A 24944-nucleotide genomic window follows, 5' to 3' on the forward strand; every position below is an offset into this window, starting at 1 on the left:
CAGGACTCAAAGAATCTGCCTGCAGAATCTTCCTACAATAATAGGCGAATTTGCCCTCCTCCTTTCAACTGCATTGGTGTCTGAACGATTGAAAGTTGTCAAAGAACAAGGAGAAATAAATTGCTGTGCTGGCACTTTGCAATAAATAAGTGGCTTTTGGTTAAAGTTTGGGCACTCGGGCTCTAAAAGGTTCGCCATCACTGGTATAGTATATCAGTGTCAATGTTATTTATGACTAGTAAACCACCTCCACATTGAGTTGAATACAAGTATTCATGCAGTTTATTTATGAAAATAAAAGCATCCTGTAGGCCGCGCAATTCACGTAAACGCAAAGTGGATGTACATTAATACAGCATAACTAAAATATCAATGAAATCATAGATAAACGTCTCATTGTAATAGCTGGTCTGGTATACACTGGTTTAAAAAAAACAACATTTAAAAAAAAAAAACTCTGCTTTCATCTTATTATTGGGAAATCACTTTTCTGAACATCTTCTAGTATTAAATAAATTAAAAAAAGAGATTCATAAAGATAACTTTTTATCAATTATACTAATAATGATGCAATTAGAATATTGAGTAGAGTTTTATTCATCCTCATCACCAGGATTAATGTCCAGCAGTCATGAACAAGAAGATTGGGCATTTTGAAACCTATTCTGCCAGACTCTTCTTTCCCTTTATTGTGGCTACCAGGGAGGTGGTTAGAAATTTGGCCATCTAAATAGGCAGAATTCTGGCCTTAAAATTGCCATTTAGTATATAATTATGATGAATAAAAACATGCATAACCCGGATGGTGCGTCATTTCCAGTGACACTTCCAGCTCTAATAACAAAATGTTATATTTTCAATGTTAATATACAGTATTTTTTGGACTATAAAGCGCACCTGATTATAAGGCGCACCATCAATAAATGCCTGCTAAAACGTCTAGGTTCATATATAAGGGCATCGGATTATAAGGCGCACCTGATTATAAGGATGAATGACCAGCAGGTGGCAGACCTGTTCACAGTTCAAGGCAGCTGTTGTCTGTAAGTAGGGTTCATATATAAGGCGCACTAGAGTATAAGGCGCACCTTTGATTTCTGAGAAAATCAAAGGATTTTTTGTGCACCTTATAGTCCGAAAAATAAGGTAATAGAGCAGTCACTGTGTTTGGGTACATTGGCAACACAATGAGGTCCTGGCAGGTTTAACTGTTTCTGATGATTTTGGTAGCTGCTTTAAAGAAAAAGGTGTACACAAGCCAGAGATGACTCTCCTACTCCCCCCCCCCCCCCTCCCCCGTCGCATAGGCTATTACTGGTATATTCTGAAAGTGACCAGAATAAAGAGGTAATAGGACTGTCTGCTCTTACGTGTTTAACCAGGCACAGCATCTTGTTGATATTATTAGATTTACCTGAAATTAAGGCTTAGCACAAACTTTTTTTTTAATTTGCCCCAATCGTTTAACTGTAAATGCAGCTGGAATTTTTTAAGAATTTTGGGTTTTCTTTTTAAAGTATAAATATAAAAATATGATAGCAAAGAAGAAAAATGAAAACAAGAGAGTTATAGACTGTAATTTAAATAAAACAATTTATTTCATATTATTGATGTTTAGTATTAAAAAGAATTGTTGTGCGGTTAAATAACTCCCGAAAAATTATTCAAGACGCGGTATCCACTTATTATCGTATCATGTTATAAGAACACAAAGTCCTCAATCAACAGTAGCAGATCACGTGACCCCCTTGCAACAATCTTCTAGCAGGTGAAGGAGGCTTTGTAGTCATTACTGTATCACCCCCCCCTCCATGATAACCAATATATAAAAGTGGTTGGATGGGTGTATGGATCTCCCAAGTCCTGCTGTTGGTGGGTCACATGGCGGGCAGCTGCTATGGACTAAATAGAAAGTTTACTAGGGTACTTAATAAGGTAAAAAAAATGTTAGGGTCCGACCCCTTATAATACTGTACCTTGTTCTCCATATATTGTAGGTGGGAGATGATGAGGGAAGAACTGGGGAGGTATTTCCCCATGCCCAGTAACTGGTGGGTAAAATGGGCTGTGTGAATTGTGTAAGAAATGTGGATGATGTGCAAGGTATGGAGGTAAATGGTGAGTTGGAGAGATGGCAGATGGATAACTAGGAGGGTAGCAATCTGGAGATTGAGGAGTAACCACCACACGTCGAACGCCTGTGCTGTCTTCTAGAACCTAAAAAATAAAGGGAATTAGAGATTAGAACGGAAAATGGACAAAAGATAAAGGGTCACTTTAAAGGAAACCTACCATTTGATTTGATGCAGTATGAACTAAACATACCTTGTAGCTACACGGATGCAGGATCATATCTTGGCTAATCCCTCCGCTGAGTAGTTTTGCTGATAAAACAGATATAACATTATGATAATGAAACTCTGTCCCTTCTATGGCTCCTTCAGAGCTTGCTTCCATGCTTTTTCTCTGCAGGAGAAGATGATGCAATCACTCTTCTCCCTGTCAGACAGAATAATCAATTGCTGCACCATCCCCCAGCTGCTATGTATGAGTGATCCATTTCAGGTTGATTAGTCATGCTTAGTCATGCTTGACTAAGCTCCATTTGTAATTACAAGCTCAGTATTGATCGAGACAGCCATGCAGATCCAGCTTTCCCAAGGTCCTGAATGTTGTAATTGTTTTTTTTTTCAGCAAAACCACTCAGCTCAGGGATTAACCAAGATATGTTCCTGCATCAGTGTAGCTACAGCATTCTCAAGGCATGTTTGCTTCATAATGCATCAAATCAAATGGTAGGTTTCCTTAAAGAATTGTACTAGAATATTATGAGAAGTTGAAGTGTGTGGACACATGTGGCAGATTGGTTGTATACATTTCTACAATGGAAACTTTTCTTCTTGTTATAAATGTTTTCTTGCAGAATGTATATCTATATATCTAAAACTTTCTGTAACAAATCTATCACCTGTAAAAATCGTGTACCCTTATTGGCTGTCACATGAAAATAAACAACTAGACATACTGCTAGTATCACTGCTGTGACTCCACTTGGGATCTTATGTCTGGGCTCTTACTGAAAATAATCGGTTAGAGCAATGTGTAATAACATAATTGTTTAACAAGAAAATTAATTAGATAATCCTGCCATATCAGTCTTGGCCTGGATTATTTGACATATTTCATGAATATATGATTACAGATTGCTGAAGGGAAAGTTCTAAGAAACCCTTAGAAACACAATTTTTCCCGCTGGTTTTTATTAGCTAAATATTTGGGGTAGAGGGAACATGAGGTTGAAAATCAAGCATGATTTTGCCCTTCTGCTTCTGTGTTACAGTTTGACAGGTGTAGCAAGAGGTTGTCATTGAGAGGTTCCTAAAGGTTACCGCTGCACATACAACAGGTCCATCTAGCAAAAACCAATTAATCAAACAGATTTAATTCGGAGAAAGGTAATACTGACAAGACTGATGCCAATTGCATTGTAAACCTGTAATTGTTTTAGCTAAATAATCCCAAAATTGTTAGTCCGTCATATTATAATCCCGTCATACCCTAATTAAACTTAGTTGCACAACACTGCACTCATTCCTCTGTACCCACCCATTTCTCTGTCCATGTCTTCCACAAATCCCTTTGTATTATTATACCATCCTCAACTGCTTTGATGATTTTTTATTACATATTATCATCACATGTAAATTTCTTTAATAAAAAAAATATTAAAATAAAGGGGGCCCAATATTGACCCCTGTGACACACCACTGGTAATGGTACATTTTTAAACTGGGTTGTAATCCTCTGGTTTCTATCACTAAGCAGTTGTATATATTTATCCCTAGTCGGAGCAGCCTAATTTTATGCACCAACTTTTTATGTGATACAGTATCAAATACCTTGGAAAAGTTTAGATATGCATCATCCATTGCCAGTCCCACTGATTACAGTGATAATGCAGAGAGAAGGCAGCTCCTTGTGGTTTCTCTTGGCCTCTGCTGTATGTAGCAGAGCTGGCAGGCGTGATGTGATGAGGTCATCTGCCTGATGGCTTCCGATCTACATACAGCAGGAGAGGAGGGAGGAGCAGAAGCTGCGGGGGAAAGGTGAGTGTATGTGTTTATTATTTCACTATGGGGGACAATAACAGGGGGAGCTGGGAGCACACGATCAGAAGGGCTACGATGTGACAGGGAGCTAGGGGATAACAATGTATGGGAGAGATGGAGGGCACTAAGGAAGAACTCATATTTTGTGGGGTGAGGTAAGGGGCAAAGCAAATGTGTGTCCAAAAGCAAATAAAATTCTATGGCCCGCATCTTTTGTCACTTTTTCCCTGCTACAAAATTTAGGAGCTGTGATTGTCATTGCGTGATACCAGAATAGCATTTCTTAGAGGCCCCACAAATATGTCCCCCCACACCCAATATTAAACTCACGGGTCTGTAGCTGCCACGTTAACTCTTTTACTCCTGTTTTCAATAGGCTATAGAACCAGAGGTACTGGCAGCTAAAGAATATGGAGGGAATTGGATCTTTATCTGCAGCTTCCGTTTCCAATTATGACTTTACCTGTCCATATCTCAGGTCCTGTAGCTCACTTAAGTAGCTCAATTTTATTTGAAAGATTTAATTATTTTCTTCAAAATGATACTAGGATCATGGTTTTCGCTGCCATAGAACCCAAGATATAGGTGTCTAAATAGATGCCCTCCACCCCACCTTCAGCCACCAAGTCAGCCAACTTCACTGGCAAAAGATAAAAGTTATTCAACATCTTAATAAAGAACTGAAAATGAATTATAATACGGTCACTAAAACCCAGGTTTTGCCAAATCTTTGATTTTAATGTCATAAATGTTAAAATTATATGTATCACTCTACCCCCAAATCCCTGTTTCAACACTAAATAAACCTTCGTTGAGCCACATGTAAAGAAAAAAAGAGATGTGCTATTTGGTCCAAATAGTCCACTTCTATTTTTATGGCTGGCTGTAGTAAATCATGTGTGGCCTGGGAAAAACTAAAAGTGGGGCCCCTAAATAAAACTTATGAACAATCACAGTCAGTAAGAGGTTCCTTTATTCCTGCACAATAATAACATTTTGTAGTTACACACAGTAGTATGGTAAGTATCTGTAATATGGGACTGTAGGAGAATTGTATAGAAGATAGACAGATGATACAGATTTATAGCTATATGATAGATTTATAGATCCACAAATATAAAGTAGATTACATATAGATAGCTAGATAGATGATATGAGGTAGATATACATGAGAGGTAGATACAGTAGAAGAGAGCTAGAAGATTGATTTATAGATGGATAGATAATAGATAGGAGATAAATAGGTAGATAGAAGATATATAGATAGACAGCTAGATAGATAAATGGCTAGACAGACAGACATATAGATAGGAAAGTTATAGGAGATAGATAACTAGACTGATAGTTTATAGATATATAGACATCAGATAAAATAATAAGCATCTTCACAAAGGGGTATTAAAGGAGCAATACATCCTCTGCCCACAAAAGTCCACATCCTTGGCCCCTTTAGGACAGGGGGCCCAGGACAAATGCCCAGTTTGTCGCCCCCTAATGCCGGCCCTGCCCAGCAGATACAGTTGTTGGATCCAATACTTTTTTCTCTTTAATCCGACCATCTTGCCATCTTTTCCCCAATATAGCTGCACCCTACCTGCATCACTGTTGTAGACCATGTAGCTAACAGCAAAGTTGTCCCAAACCCCAACCCATACCCTTAATTCCTACAACAGTCACCTGCGTACCTCTCCAATACCAAGTGCCTTTGTGGCATGAAGTATAGAATAGTATAGAAAATACTAAATTAACTGAATGAAGGAGCCATAGTGCAATGCTCATACCAGATTCCAGTTTTTTGCTTCGATTCCACCTTAATGAAACAATAGTGCATAAACAGACACTACAAAAATTGATCCTGCATGCACCCTTGAGATCTTTTGCCAATGGAATACATTCTCAGCGAAAGAAAGATATGAAGCATATAAAACCACATTTAAAAAAGTCACATTCTAAAACATTACAATACTATATTTTTAATATTCCCATTGAAGAGCAGAAATGATTGCACTTTTCTTTTCATATTAAAAGGCCAAACCATGCTATTCACTGTAACTATGACAACAAGTAATTGCAATCCAGACCAGTGTTTAATTTCGAGAAGAGAGATGTAAAGCCGTGATTTCTTCTACCACTTAACTTTTGCCCAAATTACACTAAAAAGCGGAATAGTACATGCCTAACCTCAATTTATACAAAATTACTCTTTATGGAAGTTCTCTCAAATGTCTACTGCATTCTCTATTTACAAATGGGATTGGGTTGGGATTCTTTATTGCGGGAAGCATTCCTATTGTCATATTTATTCTTGCAAAAAAACAGTGGACAGGAACCAACGCATCATATTGATATATAATGCAAGAAGTCCTGTCTGCTGACCGAAACAGCAACAGCAGTACTGTAACTGAGTGATACACATTCAACATTGTTGGCACGACAGGTACCCCTAAAAGGTACCAGTTGAGATGCACTGAACATACCTGTGAAATGTAACCAGGAGGTACATGTATTGGTGGGATGGACCCGTTGGGAGACATCATCGGAACTTCTGCAGGACCTAAAAAAGATAGAGAAAAAAACTTGCCAGTCAGGAAGTCAAACGGATACACAAAACATTCCTTAATGGGTTCTGCCTGGCTAAGTTTGGACCGAGCTGTAATCTTGACCACAATTTGGTTAAGGGGTCTGGAAGTCTGAGTGACTCTGCAGCACGCTACCTACATGGTCCAGGCTTCTGCTATCGCGCCACTACCTGAAGCCCTGTCTCTTCATATTGGCTGCTTTATATAAACACATATCTATCACTGGACCACCAGGAAGTGCACCGCAAGGAAAACATGATAAATACAGACAAGAAGATTAACAGGTAACTACATCATGAGGACTGAGAGGAAAAGATTTTCGAAATGGACGAAAGGGTCGTCCAAATTTCCTGATGTTGTGGAGTTATATGACTGCAGTTGTAAAACTTTTCCCACACTGAGCTGTATTTCATTAGAAGTTAATTAAAATCTAGCATCATGTCAATTGTTTGTACAGAGCCTTAAGTCTTTGCATTGGAAACCTACAGCCTTTCATTAGATTACAAGAGACATCTAAGTTGTGCCCCTTTTAAAAAGAACTTTAACTTGCTACTTTCAGACGTGGCCACCAAAGCCTCAAGTTGCGATTTGAAACCCTCCTGCCAGCCAGAAACCAATGTATGAGCCGATATGGCACAAGGATCAAAGATGAAGCTCCAATGTCTGCTGGGAGCAGAAGAGGAGCAATAAGAGGCTAGTATTTATTTTATTTTTTTGTCTACACTGTGGTCTCCATTATTAATATTGTCTGCTCCGTGGGCTCCATTATTATTGTTGTCTGCTCTGGTGTCTCCATTTTTATTATTGTCCACTCTGGGATTGACAAACATGCAAAAAAAATGATCTATATAGATAGTATATAGAGTTGCATCAACTGGAAATACAGTTTCAGAAGGTAAGTTATTAATAAACAGCTTAAGACTCTGACTCTCTTTAGGCTCTTTTCTTTTGACTTATGGTTAGCTAATTCTCCAGTGGGGAATACAGTCCAGGATCTAATATTTCGCTAGACTTTTGGTCATAGTGATTTATTGTATTTAACAAATTACATATTATTTCAGAATCGTGTGCTTTATGATCATTGCATAGTTTTTACATGATAGAAACCATAAAACGGATTATTATATTTACATAAGCTAATCCTAGATCTTGTAAAATACTCAGTTTTCTGAGCTTTCAAAACCAAATATGCTCCTTCATCTGTGTATCTAAATAGCAAGATGCAGAGAGGACACAACTGAAAGGAAAACTATTATACCCTTCATATTAACAGTATCATCATTACAGGCTTTTATCTCTTCCGTACAATCTGATTTCCAATGTGTACAGTATGGTGTAGTCCACTATGGATGCAATGGCAGCAATGGAAAAAATGTAGACTGCAGTGACCTTATGTTTATGCCACGTCAATGACACAGTCACATCTAGTGAGCTCTCAAGCTATCCCTAAGGGACACCACATCACGTCACACTTCAATGCACAGAAAACCTCTCTTGTCCAGTATGGGTCTGAAAGCATATACAGTACTGGGAGGGTTAATGCAGCATAGAAAATGTAAAAGGTGGCAGAAGAGTGGCAGAAATCAGGGCTTTCAGGGAAAAGTAAAAGCTTTCAGAGCCATTTAAACAACAAAACTGATGGTATATGACAATATGTTATACCATTCGAGGTATATGTTGGGTAAAACTGCCCATATATACAGTATATGTTTCATAAAGCCTGGTTATGGATGCCATGCAGTCAGAACCCTAATCCTCCTAGAACTTTTCATGATGCAGGCAGTGTAAGTGTTTGTTCTTAAGATGAATTTGTATGTAAGTTGAAACTGTATATTTTATAAATTGTAGTTTCAGACAAAAAAAAAATTTGTCCCTGTGACAATTGAAGTTGGGTGTCCTTAAGTAGGGTCCTCCTGTATTACTACAGGTCTGCAAAGACCACTGCACGACCATTGTCTCGGGCAGTAATAGGACCTTCTTTTGAGTTTTGTGGAATCATCAATCGGCACGCACATGAGCCTAAAAATATACATGGGACTGTGTGCTACCCATTGAAACAACTACTACTTGGTTGTGGACATGAGTTACCAGCACATACATTTATATAAATAGACACATTGTTACCCTGGATATAAACATATACAACAAGGTTATCCCTTCACTGGCAAAAGTAAACTTTCTCTTTATGGTGTCAACTTAGCATCTGCTATGCCCCTAATAAAATCTGCAAACATAATCTTCATTTGTTCCATATACTTATAAACCCCACACTTCCGAGTTCATCTTCTTCAGGCCTGATAAGCTAACAATGACACTAAGAGGCTTGATGGAATTCCCATTTTCAAATTCCACAATCTGCTCCTTGTGACCCTGGACAAATGACTGTCCCCTGAAGGGCCTGGCACACAAAAAATGCAGATTGTAAGCCTGAATGCGGTTGCTGTGACCATACATTCCCAAAGACTTATGGTTATGCAAATAATGTAATCCCTTCCTGCCACAACACAGCTATCTCAATACAAGCATCTTCTTTAAAAGTGTTGCTGGTTTTAACAAATATAGCTCTTGGTTAAGAGAGATGTTCAGCAATGTTTTACTATTTACCCAAGGCAGCTTTCAAGTTTTATGGTAAGAAGCTGCACACTGAGTGGCTTCTTATATGTCTAACGTGCCAGACTGACACTTTTATATGGGCGGTTATCAATAAAGTTACCAGAAACCAGAGGATTGTTATTTATCATAATATACAAATATATTCACTAAGAATACTTTTAACATTTTTTAAAATGTGATATGCCTTAGGCCAGTGATGGCAAACCTTTTAGACACCGAGTGTCCAAACTACAACCAAATCCCACATATTTTTCACAAAGTGACAATTTAAGCAGTAACTTATTACTCCCTGAACTTTCAGAGGTTTAAATTGTATAGGCACCTGAGGACACCAATACAGTAGAAAGGAGAAGAAGTTTGGATCATCATTGTAGCTCCTGGGCTGCGTGGGACTGCAAGAGGACTTGAATCCTGTCTGGCAAACCCTGCCCTGGGGTGATGACAAGGGTGCCTGTATAGAGGGCTCAGAGTGCCACAGCTGGCACCCGTGCCATAGGTTTGCCACTACTGCTATATACATATGGACGTGTGCCCGCCATACCGTAGCACGGCGGGCACATGTCGGTGCTCGGGTGAGGAGGAGGGGGTGAACGCAGCTCAACCCCGCCACTTTCCATAGCGATATATGGAGCACAGCTCCATATGCTGAGAAGAAAAAAAAAAAAAAAAATGTCCTATCTTTTCATGGCTATGGAACGGTACAGTGCCGCCCATTGCCGGCCTATGGGGGATGTATATGTGCCGTATATACTTTGCCGTATATACGTCCCCCATACAGCCGTGTGAATGAGGCCTTAAATGGTCTAGTTGTAATCGATTATATTGACAATATAACCCCAGTTTGTTACATAGTGCATAATCCCGGTTTAGAATATAAAAAACTAACCCTCATGCACACAAGCATTGTTTTTGTCCATCAGTTGATTCGATGGATAGCACATGTCCCCATGTAGTTGTATGGGTTCATACTCACAAACGTGGTTTCCATGTAGATGCACATTGTAGATCCATGTAGAGCAAGTCCCATTTGAATGAAGTAGTACAATTTCAGACCAACTTTATGACTTTAATTCCAAATTTTTAGAAGCTTTCCCTCCACAGACTCTGATATTAAATCTTCTATTGGTAGGGGGAACACAAGCTGCTATGATGTTTATAATAGACTGAACATTGAATTTGCTCCAAATTCTACATGCCCTTTCATTAGTGTATATTTATTGGCTTAAAGAGGAACCATCATTTGAGATGATTTTTGATATTGTGTGTTTGGGCAAGGAGGAGTGTGGTGAACATTTTTTTAATATACTTTATTAAAAATATTGTTTAGTTTGCAAAGAAAGAGGCTGCAATGTGCCCCTTATTTACAATGTTCCTTTTCTGTGACTATGGGAAATCGGTCTACAATACTGAAGATGGGTTTCTCTCCCGTCCCATATTTGGTACATGGCTGTGAGTGTTAACCCTTTCTGCTTTCTCCCTGGGTGAAGCATGCTAGGGGCATTATTTTAAAGATCAAGCTGAAAGTGAAGGGGATAATTCTCCCTTCTCAGAGTTATTTAATCAAAATCAGAGAGACTAGATGTGAGCACACACTGTACAGGCTGGAATACACATCTCTATGGGAGGGAGTAGCTTGTTTTGTATTACTAACTAAGCAGAATTTGTTAATGAAGTATATTAAGAAACTGTTCACCAAATACCCCCCCCCCCCCACACACACACACACACACACACAATATGAAAAAAAAAATTCTCAAACATAGGAAATGTACCATCAATATCAAGCATGATAAACCAGGGCCACTTACTCATACATGCAGGTACTGTGACCGTGGTAATAGTCTTTTATTTGCTATCCATGCCCTCCTTCATTCAACTGTTAAGATGCTAATGAGCCAGAAGTGCTCTGAGGGGCGTTACCAGAGCCACTCAGTGCTGTAGTTCACAGACCGTTACACTGTCTCCCCCCTCCCCAACTCCCTCAGCACTCCCCCGTAAATTCACAGCAGCAGAGAAAGTTTCAGATTACCACAGTCACGACGTCTGGATTTATGAGTAAGGTCCCCTGGTTTTATTTTGGTACCAGTAACTGAAGCTTTTCTATGAAAGCCGATGTAGTATGTAACATGGTCTTTATTATGTCATAGCATATTTGGTATTTCCTGAAATAAATCTTATTGAACAGAATCTGCTCACTCCTAAACATCAACAAGGTCATATAGGACATTATGGGCAGGATCTGATCAGCAGTGATGGAAATAAGGCACTTGGAGTACGACAAAAACTTACTCCAGCAGGCTGTGTATCTATTCTCTTAGTCATCCAATCTAATATATCAGTGAGTCACAATCTCTCTTGGCTCAGGAGATATTTTAATAAATGTCAGTTAAGAAAGAACAGGCAGAGAGAAAAAGAGCCAGATATATCTAATATTTTCTTGTACTAAAGATTTTATGAAAAGGTTTAGTGACAAAAGTTACACTGCAGTGACCATTTTGCCAGGGACTCTCTTGTCTCCTTCTCTGTCAATCTCCCATTACCATTAAAACCCTGTATTCCATAAAATAAGACCCCCTCCACACACACACAAAAAATAAGACCTAATAAAAATTTTTTCAAGTTTAGAAATATAAGGCTCCCCTGAAAATAAGACCTAGCGGCAGTCATTGCAGCAGCCCCACCCCCACCCCCGCCATACATTAGTATTAGTAGATCATTAAGATACAGCAAAAGGTTGTGACATGCGGGAAGAATTCATGGGATAGAATCACTGACTGTTGTGCTGTAAATGCGATACAAGCAGCTAACTGGACAAAAAGGGATTATTTAAGGAAAGTGATATTGCTAAACATAAGAGATTGGGGCAAATTATTCCAAATGGAGTCACAAGAATTTTAGAATTTTGAGTTTGAAGAGTTATAAGGATGTTAGAGAAGATGTTGATTTTTGTACAAAAAAAAAAAAAGTGAATTCTTGTTCATGGAAAAAATAAAGACATTCCCTGAAAATAACACCTAGTCCCTCTAAGAGTCACCTAGTGCCTCTAGGGATAAATTCTTATTTTCGGGGAAACGGTAGACTCAGGCAGGGACCCTCAGAGTTCAGACTTTTATAGCATATCTAGTCTATTAGCCATAAATAACTCTGGTGAAAAAGGGCCTTTAAAAGACGGCATATAATAGCCTAAGTTTTAACAGCACATATAAAGTACAGCGTCTAGGAAACCTAGCGAAGAGATATGTATCCTTGATGAAGGGGACATGTAAACAATTTGTAGTCTCTGAGGTCAATGTTCTGAGTTTACATTAGGAAGTGTTTATTTTGCCAGATAACCTCTGAATTGTGCCCTTTTTTAATTACACATTATACAGTTTTCAATCGTCACTCCCTTTTTTTTAAAATACTTTTTGTCTGCTTTTTAACTTCCTTTTATTCATATGAGATTACGTTTCCTATTTTGGGAGAAGACTTCCCACAAGTGATCTTGTGGAGCAGGACTGTCAGGGCAAATTAACCGGAGTTTTATAATACAGTATTTCTTCCCCTCTTTTTAAGTCAGACAAGGACAATGACTACGTTAAGCAGCTTATAGCTGTGAGTTTACCAGATCTCCGTTTGCAGGCCTCCATGCCTAGAATGTTTAAATAGGATGGCAGAATGGATGCTGCCTACTTATATTACTCCTCACTGAGGTCTCTTCTCAAGTCAAACTTCTCACACACAACTAACAGGGAAAGGCTTCAGAATGAGAAAATGTATTTCCCTTTCTGCAGTCAAAGTGTCGAGCACAAGAGGAGCCATTCAATGCATGGTAGGGTGCCTCACAGAGATTGCAATATGTTCTCAGTTGGCAAACACAGCTCTGTTTGGACAGTATGTCCAGCCATCCACTCAGCAAACATCAGGATTCCTATTAGTGCACAGAAAGAAGCGACAGACTGTGTGCATTCACACATCATGGAAGGATTCAGACACAAATCTCCTTGTCTCTAACCTTATTGTGCATTCTTCCGCCTCTCACCAGACGGGGAATCATTTAACACAAATCTGAATCCTAAACATTTCACTTTTTTTTATTATGATACATATTCAAGTCAAGGATGTGACTTCAACGTGGCACCTTCTAAATGTCAGAAACACGTTAGTTCATAGTAAATATTATAAAGTGGGAATCCACTGTACACGTTGTCACACTATGTTTTTGGCTCCTAATCTAATTCCTACAGAAATATTGAATAAGCAATATAAAATACAGGGAACCTGTCATCTTGAATGTGCTCCATGAAATCCCGTTGGTGCGTAATATGGTCTACATGTGACCTCGAACCATTTATAGCTTGTACCAAGATGGTTCTTGGTCTCTAATTCACACTTTAAGGAAGTTTCGAATTAGCCCTGACTAGTCCATGAGTAACAGACCATAAAGTGTCCCGTTTCATGGACTGAGCGGACTCTGGTTTTCATTTATCATAGTGATAAATGATACAAGATGTCAGCAGCACAACACTGTTATCATGACAACACTTTGGAACTGCTGTTCTGCGGGGAAGAAGGGACTTCCTTGCTTCATATATCACTGTGATTCAAGGAGTCCCTTCCCCGGCACAACGCACGGTCCGTGAGACAGGACTGTGCCCGATCCACAATTCACACTGACCACTGCAGTGTGAAATTGCACCTAGGCAGATAGTAGGTCTGAACTTTTCACAGTCATTGGGGCAGATTTACTTACCCGGTCCTGTCGCGATCCCGCGGTGCGTTGTCTGACGAGGATTTGGGTCTGCTGTGATTCACTAAGATCGTGCGCCCGAGTTCCTGCATTCGTTGCTTCTGTGCCGAGGTCCAACGGAGTTCACCTGCTTCTTCCCGGTGCTTGTAAGTGCGTGTCTTGCGACACATTTCTAAATGTTACATCTCATGCGTTGTCCGAATACGTCAGGTTGTCCGACGGCCCACCCAAAATTTTCGAGTGTGCCAAAATCCCGAAATTTGGCGCAAAACGGAAATCGCGGGGAAACCTGATGAAAATGCACTCCGCAGGCCCTTAGTAAATGAGCCCCACTGAGTCTAAAACAGCATGGCATAACTTTAAAAGTACTTTCTACCCAATTTCTCTGATGTCATGGTATATAGCTAGAGTGTCTACACTTATGGAATTTATGTCTGGAATGGATATTTAACCCCTTAAATATGTCTGGAATGGATATTTAACCCCTTAATAAGTAGATTATAAAATCACATCCCTCTTGTATTCCCATGAACCATTTTCTAAGGACTTGGAAAAGGCATCCAGAAAGCTTAGGTTTACGTCAACATGTAATTATCTAATGAGATATTACATATTTTATGTTTGACCTTCCATATAACTATGCAAGAGGAATCACAATATAATTTGCACTAATTCTACATCTACGTTAAATAAGTATCCATTTGTCTTTCCGTCCAATCTATCAGTGGTTTGTCTCATGACCTCATAAGCATATGGTTTTACTTAAGAGAAACCATCCATGCATCTCAGTGCAGCGATTCTGAATCATTGCAGGTAAAGAGATCTCCTGGAAGTATATTCCTGCCTTCAAGGCATGATATACCTCTATATACCATAACAAGGTTTATATAACACTAAGATACTACAAAAATCAACTCTGAAGGCATAGGACGGCATGGAATGTGTAGACGTGTTTCCCATTGGAGACAGCTTGCTATAGATAGTCAGGATGCTATAGAAGTTCATTACAATATCACTAACCACCGAACAGCACTGGAAATTTTCACAACATGCCCTCCAGTACTTCTGGACTCATAAAACTGAGCCTAAATATATAGCCCCAGACAGCTAAGCCAGCTCCAGAAGGAACTTTATTTCCATTGGGAAAACCAGGGTCAGGTCATAATTTGAATTCCTTGTTATTTTTTTTTTTGTACCTTTTTGAACAAGTTCATTACAAGTTCAGTGTATTCACTTCCTACAGTTAATTTGGATAAAAATCTTCTTTTTCATTGCAAAAACATACATGAGCTGCACATTAGGATGGCACACACAATGCTACATTTTCTATGGGTTAGAAACGTGTTAGAGCGAGGACTTACAGCAGACCCGTGTATATGCAGAGTCCCTTCAGGATAACGTCTGAGTTGCAGGCAGAATGCTATATAGCAGGAGATGCTGAGCAGACTGTTCATAGTCTCAAATCTGCAGGTACAATGTTATAAAGCAGGAGGAGAGGAAAAGATTGTACATAATCTGTGGGCAGTATAATAAAGAGCAGGAGGAGATTAGTAGATTGTACATAGTGTCCTATCTGAAGGTAGCATGTTATAGAGCAAGAGGAGATTGGCAGATTGTACATAGTTTCCTATCTGCAGGCAGCATGTTATAGAGCAGGAGATGGCAGATTGTATGCAGTCTCCAATATGTAGGCAGTGTGCCTTACAGCAGGAGGAGATGGGCAGATTGTACATAGTGTCCTATCTGCAGGTAGCATGTTATAGAGCAGTGATGGCTAACCTATGGCACTGGTGCCAGAGGTGGCACTCAGAGCCCTTTCTGTGGGCACCCAGACCATTACCAGACATGACTCCAGGTATCTCCTGCAGTCCCAGACAGCCCAGGACTTGCTGTGCACAGAGCTATTTTAAAGTGACAGCTCGACCTGGGACTATTTTCTGCTTTATTGGTGTCCTCAGGGTGCTGGAAACAATGAAAACTGAGACATAGAAGGGAGTATAAATCACAAATTAAATTTCTGTGGCGGCACTTTGCGATAAAGAAGCGGTGTCTTTGTTGTAGTTTGGGCACTCGGCCTCTAAAAGGTTCGCCATCACTGTTATAGAGCAAGAGGAGATTGGCAGATTGTACATAGTTTCCTTTCTGCAGAAAGCATGTTATAGAGCAGGAGATGGCAGATTGTATGCAGTGTCCAATATGTAAGGCAGTGTGCTATACAGCAGGAGTTCAAATAAAAGTTGTGTAGAAAGGAATAGGACATCACATACACGTTTGTCAATGTACGACCACTGAATTCACATTTCCACACTGAGTACTAAATCCTGCATACTTCTCTATCAGCAAGTCAATTGCTCTTTCACAATCAGTCTGTATCTTGTAGGTAAAACAATCTGTGAGAAAGACAGATTATATGATGAAATTTGGACACTTTTATGTTGCGTGACTTCTTATTGTGTACAGGAAACTCCTGCAAGTCAGGTGCTATAAACACTCCGCCATCCCAATAGTGAAAAATATGGATATAAATACATAAGGGCTGATACTGACTAAGGAACACAGCTACAACATACATTTTTAACCCCTTAGTGACCACCAACCTGTATTTTCATGGTGGTCACTAAAGGGATTTAGGATTGGCTGGCACCTTTCTATAGCAATGTAATCCAAGTGACATGGATCTTTCATTCTAGGAGAAGTGATATAAGATGTTTAATACCATCTACATAGGGAGCTTTTTGTCTCTTTCAATCAATCGGTCCTCCGAATGCTGGACTGCAAAGGATTCAATGGTAACTGGATGATGGCAAGAGCAAGTTCCAAAATATATATATGGTACCAATAATCTTTATTTATATAGCGCAATCATATTCAATAGCGCTTTTCCTTATAATATACATCAGCTTTTGACATCAATCGGTCAGCCCACAGGAGGCCACACTACCACCTGTTAACCCTTAACTGGCAGCCTATTTTTAAGAAAAGTCACGTGTCGGGCCCAAAGATCCTTTTTCATATGTTTTAAGCCGGAAATGGTCATAAAATATAAGATGACTTCTCCCATTATGAATTGCTGTTTCATTAAACTTTTAAACTGTTTTTAAACTGTCCTGAGAAAAAAATAAATAAATGCTATGAGTCTTGAAAAGTGCCAAAACATATTTACAAATCATAAAATTGCGAAAAAAAAATTTAAAAGACATATAAAAGTCTTGTATAGTTGTAACCACATAAAGTCACAGCATAAATAATCTTGATATTTAGGCAGGATGGTTACAAAAATAAAAAAAAAATCAATGGCATCTCATTTCTCTCCAGAAAGAAAAATGTAATCAATAAGTTAGATGCCGTTAAAATCTACATCTCCTACAACAAAAAACGAGCCCTAATGCAATTTACATTAATGGAAAAATAAAACTGTATACAGTAGCTCTTGGTTTGTTCATTAGGACCCCAAAAAATGGCTTGGTCATTAGGTTCAGAACAGGACACTTAGTAAGAGCGGATGCACATTGTCTGTGATCATGGAACATGAAAAGAGTTGTGTCACTGACTTGTGAGTTCTTGTTTCCCTGATATCCAGCATAGCCAACACTGGAATGATTACACTGTCGGCTCTGCTGTATATCAGGGAAGCCTGAACCCTGTACCTTACTTATGAATAGTTCAGTACCCGGCAGAGTGATCAGTCAGTGTCACAGCACTTTTCATGATCCGTGATAACGGACTAATCACTGACAATGTGAATCCGGCCTAATGTTGAAGTATGAGTGAGGTTATGCATGTCCCACCTCATATCTCACAAACAGTGAAGTCTTAAGCAAAAAAGAATTGGTTTCTGCAGTTGGAAAAAGGGAAGTGTCCGTCATCCTTTCAGCCTATATGGATGAGATCTACTTCTATAGAGATTGCCATATGGAACCAATTACCGTAATAATGTTTCTAAATTTTTGCCATCTCCTTTTTGGACCCACCTTGGTACCACCACCATAGTGTTATTATCCTGCTTTTACGCTGCTCCATCTGCACCTGTAGTGATGTGCATGTTTTTTACGATATCTCAGTATTAACATGTTTTAGCAACTTATTGTAGTACGCGGTCCAGTAGAACCATGTCCGATAGACTGTACTTATCTGCCTGGGTATACTAGAGAAAAGTGTATTCTCTGTGTCTAATACTTGTAAAACGGACAAGAAAATTGATATGAAAACATCATGCTATGCTCACAAGAGGAAACTTGAGGACAGACAGGGTATTAACATGCCAATCTTTCAAGGTTGAAGAGTAGCAAAGACGGCACAATCTCAGGAATTCAGGGTTACTGGCCAAACCACAAACAGACATTGTGTCTGAAGGATGGCATTCACCTGCATCTCTTGCCAGTGCCTCAACTACAATTCCAAACAGGAGAAGAATCCCAGGGAATGGATGAGGCTCCCATCACAGCACTATAGATACCGCTACAACTTTAATCACTAGCAGCACCCATTTATTTTACATGTATTAATAACCCTATAATAAAGCGCAATGGGAAATTATAATCAAGTTCATTGTGTAAAATACGTGATTTTCTGTAGTAAAAAAGAGCTCCTTATTGGGACGGCACCAAGCGATGCATATTTTAAAGGGATTTACATAAAATATGCTCTGTCATGAGCTGTAAATTATTTATGTTAGTCCTATAGTACAAAACTATATAGATACTTAGAATACGCTCAACAGACGCTGTACAAAATGTAATTTATTCGATAACCCATCAATATGCATAGGAAACCCATGCAAACTTCATGCATTAACATCCATCATCACCCTTTACCTATAAAGGACATAGATTCTTGACTGATTTCAAGGCGGAGAGTCTGCATGATCCACCATAGATACATCCAACTAAGGCAATGTTGTCTTCATGATGCAAACCCCATTAATTTGCTGAATAGAGACACAAACCTAATGGCCACAATGTTGTACTTCTGCCTCATTGACAATGCTGGAATATTCTTTTACACTTCTCTCACCTGCACCATATGATTTTGTGCCCCAGTCATAATAAATGGTGACTTACTGGACAGGGTATCTTGTGGGGAGCATAGGAGCTGCTAGCTATACGTTTGAACTTTATATCAATGATATCTACAAAGTTCTTATTTAAAAAGGAACCTGATGCCAGATTTGCCAACATTAAATTACTAGTAGGGTATGACATATCCTTTCTAGAATCTTTATGTGCAGTTCACATTTCCAGCTATACCTTTATCTGTCTGTATCTACAGTTCTGTAGCTCTCAGAATCACAGGTCTGATGCAAGCCTCTGACCTTGACTCATCTCAGGTAAAATATGACTCTTCTCTGCTCATTTGCACATGACTTTTATAGGTAAACCAGTAACTTTTCACGTAAAAGAGGAAATTGTAGAACGGACATGTTATACTCTTCTTGAGGGTTCTAGTAGTTTAATGGGATTTAATCTGGTGACAGGGTTTCTGTAAGAGATTTAGCAGAATATTTGGCAGGCTATATGTATATCTATTTATTTATGAGATTTATTAAGAAAATCAGTGCATGTGCTGCAAAAAACAAAGCCATTCACTGGTGTGGAACACATTAAGGTATAGAAATTTGCTATGAGTGAACCTAAGAGGACATGTTTTCCCTTTTACTTGGTCACAGTGGAACAAGGTTGTGACAACTTCATCAGCAGTAAAAGTTAGTTATAGGTCTGTTAACATCTTTTACCAGTGTAGTTCTTCATTTTATGACACCTTAATGAAAACACAGTCCTCTTTTCAGAGGCGGCATAGCTGGCATTGTGGTATGAATGGACTCCTCCAGCTAAAGTAGCTTCTAAATCATCTTACTGGACATCACTAAGTGATGGGATCCTCACTGGAGTATTTGTTAGCAGACACTTGTGACATTTTTGAGATTACAATGTGTTTCCTGTAGGAAAAGACAAACCAAAGTGAAAAGGATTCAGTGGATGTCTTCTATGCTCATGTTGGCACTCTGGAAGCCTTTATTGCAATATCTCGGCTCGGACTTGTGTCACCTCTCTGTTAACTCTCAGCTTCTTTCCAATCACAAATCAATGAATTTACATTTGCTGCATATTTCATGCTCATAATAGCAAAGGTGACTATGAGTCAGTGAAATCTAAAAGATCTATACCTAAATGGGTAATCCCACAAAGACATGATTCTTAAATATATTCAGGATAACAAAATAATACATTCTCTAATTCACTATTATTAATAAAAAATACAGCATTTCACAGACATAATTCCCACCTGTCCCTATTAGTCCTGGTGTATACAATTTTGGTTGAACCTGGATACGACTGAAATCTTCTGACTATGGTTGTATTCTTCTAATGAATAACTTCTCTTATCTGCACACTGAAGTGCTATCAGCCTCCTGCACTACCCTCCTTCATTACAAAATCAGCTCATACAAAGGCACTTCCTACTGGCAAGCAGCAGTGTGCAGAGGTTTACTCTATAAGCTACAGACAGATAAGGTCTTTATCTGGGAGGGAGGCATATAACAGAGTGGAACGTGTGTGTTATAGCTGAGTAAGCAGTGTCAAAGTTCCAACATGTCATTGTGTTTTATATCCATCTCATGGATCTCATCATCTTTCATCTGTGATCTGTCTCATCTCTCTTTTTGTACGTGTCAGATACTACTGAATATTCAGAAGCTAAATAAAAGTGCAGCTAAACCCTGGATCCTGATCATCTAAGCACATTGTCTGCATACAGCATCTCATAGCACAGAGGAATCATAAATCGTCTGCTTGGAGAGACCCCCCCCCCTCAAAAAAGTCTGGAATTTTTCAATGACCATCACTAAGGGAGTTAAAAATGATCTTTAATTGTATAAACATAAATAGGGGATTCAAATTTGAGAACTTTCATTAAAGGGGAAACCCCTTTAAGAGTATATTTCAATTACATTATTAAAAGAGGATGAAGGGAAATTGGGTTATGCATAATTTAAAGGAAATACTTCAACAGTTTTGACCATAATTGGTATAGTACCCATAGAGCTGTGGAATCATACCTTTGTGTATGTGGTAAGTAGCTGAAAAACTGTGAAGAGTCTAGTAAGTGTTCTGGTTGGGTCTTTCACCCTCAAGAGCTTTTGCTCTGGCTTTTGCAATGAACTGTACGACAGCCCCTTACCTTTGCTGTAAATGACTCCTGTAAGTATCCAATAAAAATCCTGATAGAGCATAGCAGAGGTGAAGGGCAGCGTAGCAGCACAGTGCAGAGAGCAGAAAGCTCTTCAGGGTGAGAGTCCCTTCAAAAGCACTTGCAAAAGCTGCAAAGCTGGATAAGAACTTAACTTTTTAAAGTCCTACCAATACTAACAACACACACAATGCTATGGTTACCCAGCTTTCCAGGGGTGCCACCCAACACTGTCTGGAACTTTATACGGTCTAATCTGGTATGTATTCCCTTTAAGGAATACATAGAATTTACAGCAGTTAAAATTTTGGGTCTTTTGACACTGCAGCAACAATGGACACTACTCCAATGTAGTCCTTACTATTTATGATCACCATGTTTTCGATGAGTTTATCCCAGAATGTCTACCAGGAGTTCCTGGATGATGAAGCACAGAATGACTAGAGAACTTGTTGACAGACCTAATTTAGTAATTTGAATTGCTTTGAACTCTACATTTTCTAAATAAGTTTTGGTCCATTATTCTGTCAAATACAGAAAATATCAAGGACTTTGGGTAAAGGTCTGACAGATATAGTTTATAGTTGGGGGAGGGTCTCGGTATACAATGACACTGATCCATTCACCGCATCACACTGCCGTTTTGGAGAACAGATGGCCAAATAAATAAATTGACATAGACCAGGACACATGTGAATCTCGGTGGATTACTTACATTGTAATTGCCTCCAAAAATTGTCAGTCAAACAGTTTGTACTTTCTGGGGTGTTTATTGCATAATGTCTATACAGATGAGCTCCAGGCTCGAGGACCATGAGGGAGATTCCCTAATACTTATTGAGGGAAATCCTCTTTTTCCTGGACTCATCCCCTTCTGTTTTGCAGATGTTGCAGGTTATATCTATGGAGTCTGTTTTAGAGGTTCTTTCCAGTAAATAAACTTCAGAAGAAACCTTGGCCGGTGCTTTCAAATGTAAATTACCAGGAAACGTTTCTTAAAACCAACTGTTTCATTTCCCCCAAATTGTATTCAGTTTGACAGTATTGTCTCCGACCATTTTTACTCAGATTGCTTTGTATCTCATTTATGAAATTATATTTAACTGTATAGTCAATTTAGTCGGAAGTCATCTAAGGCTCCTCTGTATCGGCCTGTAAACCGGCCCACTCACCCACCATGTGAAACTTACCTGCAGCCCTGTAGCTATGTAGCTATGCCCTGATTTCAGGGTGTCATAAACTATATGGTACTAGTCAAATAAAGAAAGTTTTAGAGGCAACCAAAGTAATTCTTTCTGGCTACACAGCGGTTCCTGCTCACATTGTGATTAATTACTAATCACCATTCTTACAGGAGAAGTAAACATTTTTTACAATTTTTTAACTTTCTAGTAAGAGCTTAATTTGACAATGTTCAAGTTACACAAGTTGTATACAAAGGGCCTTTGTGCACAACTTCTGGAGGGATTAATAGCATTGTTCCCCAGAAAACCCTCCACAAGTCACCTTTGTGTAGAGAAGGGTTTTAACTTTCAGAAGATACCTGAAAATATTTCAATTTCATTACATTTGTTTAGTGGGGGGAGGGTAAAAATGAATTTAAAAGTGCTCTATTAAAAAAAAAACACCTTTAGATACAGGGTTGGAAGAGTAAGGCACCCACCACAATGTGTTCTGTATAGTGCAGGAAATTGGGAGGAGAAAAAGGTTGAAAAGAGAAAGCTATATAGAGGCTCTTTATGTTACATTTGGACCCCGCTACTCAGGATTTTATGATCATGATAAGTTGTATAAAGCAGAGTAAACAGGATCCGGTACCAAGTAATAGAAAAGGAAATTAGATACCACTAGACCAGTAGTGACAATCATGATAGATACAAAGGTTAGATCTGAAATTTCCTCTAAATGCTTCCAATGGGACTTTAGTATTTTCTAAAAAAAAAAAAAAAGGTTGAATTATTTTGTAGCATTATTAGATATCTATCCTAATTATCAATTGCATTTGAATTTGCAAAATTTGGGCATGTTGATGGGCTTGTAGGAAACATCTGTCTTTCCTAAATAAATTGTTTTGGCCATATTGTTATCTTATCCTTTGTTCCAAATAATGAAGGAGCAGAAGGAGATCAATGGAAATCAATGTAATTAGAATTATATCACAATTTTTTTTTATATGTTCAGCATACACATCAGGAGCTTCCCAGCGTACATGCTAAAAGCTTCTAAAGGCTATGTTGGCAGACTAAGGCATCTATTTACCTCTATCTACACACTACAGCTCGCATCTAGCAGGAAACACTGGATGGAAAAAACTCAACAGGCGGCACTATATATTCCAACTTCTTGCTGAAAAGCCAACATATAAGCTAAGCAGAGGTCACTAAAGCCCACGGGGGACGGATGCCAATGTATTGCATTCATCCCTGGCCTCCACTGAACTTATGCTCTATGTGGCCCCCAGTGATATAATTGTCCATATAAAGGACAGCTATGTCACTCTGAAGACATCCTGGACAGCCCAATATTTACTTCTAGCCGTTGTATAGCCGTATATATGAACGGTTATAAGGGTACCTCAGGAATCCTTCTTGCAACAGAGGTATGAACCTAGCCTAACAATCAATTTTTGCTAGTAATGACTGCACTTCAGTACAATGCAACATTTACTGTCTTATAACTTTCTCATTTGGTTTGAGCAATTGGTTTTTCAATTTGTATTTTTATTACAACAGATCCGTTTATTTTGGATTTTGGAAAAAATTAGACTGGGAGAACACAACAAAAGAAGGTAAATGTAAATTAACTTAGAATAGCGATTGCATATACACTAATCTACTGTACTGCTAAGCCTTCTTCGACAGCCAATGTCAAGATCAAGTTAACTGGGCCGGATCAGAGTGGTAGTGCGAACAGGATCCCCTGGCCCCACTGTTTGCTTATGCATCACTTCAAAGACATTCCTTACCATACTCCAAGAACAGTTCATCTTAAAAACAGTTTAGGTCTAGCCCCAGAGGTAATATTAGCAATGCTACTAGGTAATGATTTTAGCAGCCTTGTACTGTGTTTCCATACTGGAGAATTGATATTCCAGCTCTGTTATACCACAGACTTGGACAAGCACACTGGTCCCTTCACAGTCTTTAACACATAGCACAATATAGACATATTTAATCTAAAGTACTATCCTGTGATATACACCATAATGAATACATATGTTGTGATATAAGCTTAACATTCCTAAAATGTATTAATATAAATGGTACTGCATAAAGAATTAAAAAAATTATATGACCTAATCAAAGGCAAATGGAACAAAACATTGTCAATGTTTTTGAATTTTGTTAAGCAATTTTATGTAGCCAACTATACGGCATATTGATCCAATACATCATATTATGTTGAACTGGTCTTGGGTTACAGTATTAGGGTTAGACCACAAGAAGGTGCGGCCACTGTTTGGCATGAAACTGATGTTTTACCACAAATAGTACAGTGCTAAGAAGTCGACTTGGCTAATCCACGTTATGAGCTGCACTGTGCATATGTTGGGGCGACATCCCTTATAGGACCATTACGCTGGTGTTGCCTGCAATTAGGAATTTCTAAGCTTTTCGAATGACTGAGTACGCAGGAAAACTACCCTTTAGCAAGTTCCTATCTGCCCACTATTAAACTAAAAAAATGCTTATACTTGCCTTGTTCCAGTGTTCCCCGTGCATGCAC

At 38.8% G+C, this 24944-nt stretch overlaps 1 protein-coding gene across 2 annotated transcripts in view; it reads right to left on the bottom strand.

Moving 5' to 3' along the window:
- Window positions 1-24944, bottom strand: part of FNDC3B (fibronectin type III domain containing 3B) — a 188027-nt gene that overhangs the window by 102695 nt on the left and 60388 nt on the right. For both annotated transcript variants that reach the window (XM_072142793.1, XM_072142794.1), the window contains exons 4-5: window positions 6587-6663; window positions 1977-2217 (exon numbers count right to left, since the gene is read on the bottom strand). In XM_072142793.1, coding sequence (XP_071998894.1) covers window positions 1977-2217; window positions 6587-6663 — 318 coding nt within the window. The remainder of the gene's footprint in view (window positions 1-1976; window positions 2218-6586; window positions 6664-24944) is intronic.

The sequence above is a fragment of the Engystomops pustulosus genome, chromosome 3 (assembly GCF_040894005.1).
Source record: "Engystomops pustulosus chromosome 3, aEngPut4.maternal, whole genome shotgun sequence".
Lineage (NCBI taxonomy): Eukaryota > Metazoa > Chordata > Amphibia > Anura > Leptodactylidae > Engystomops > Engystomops pustulosus.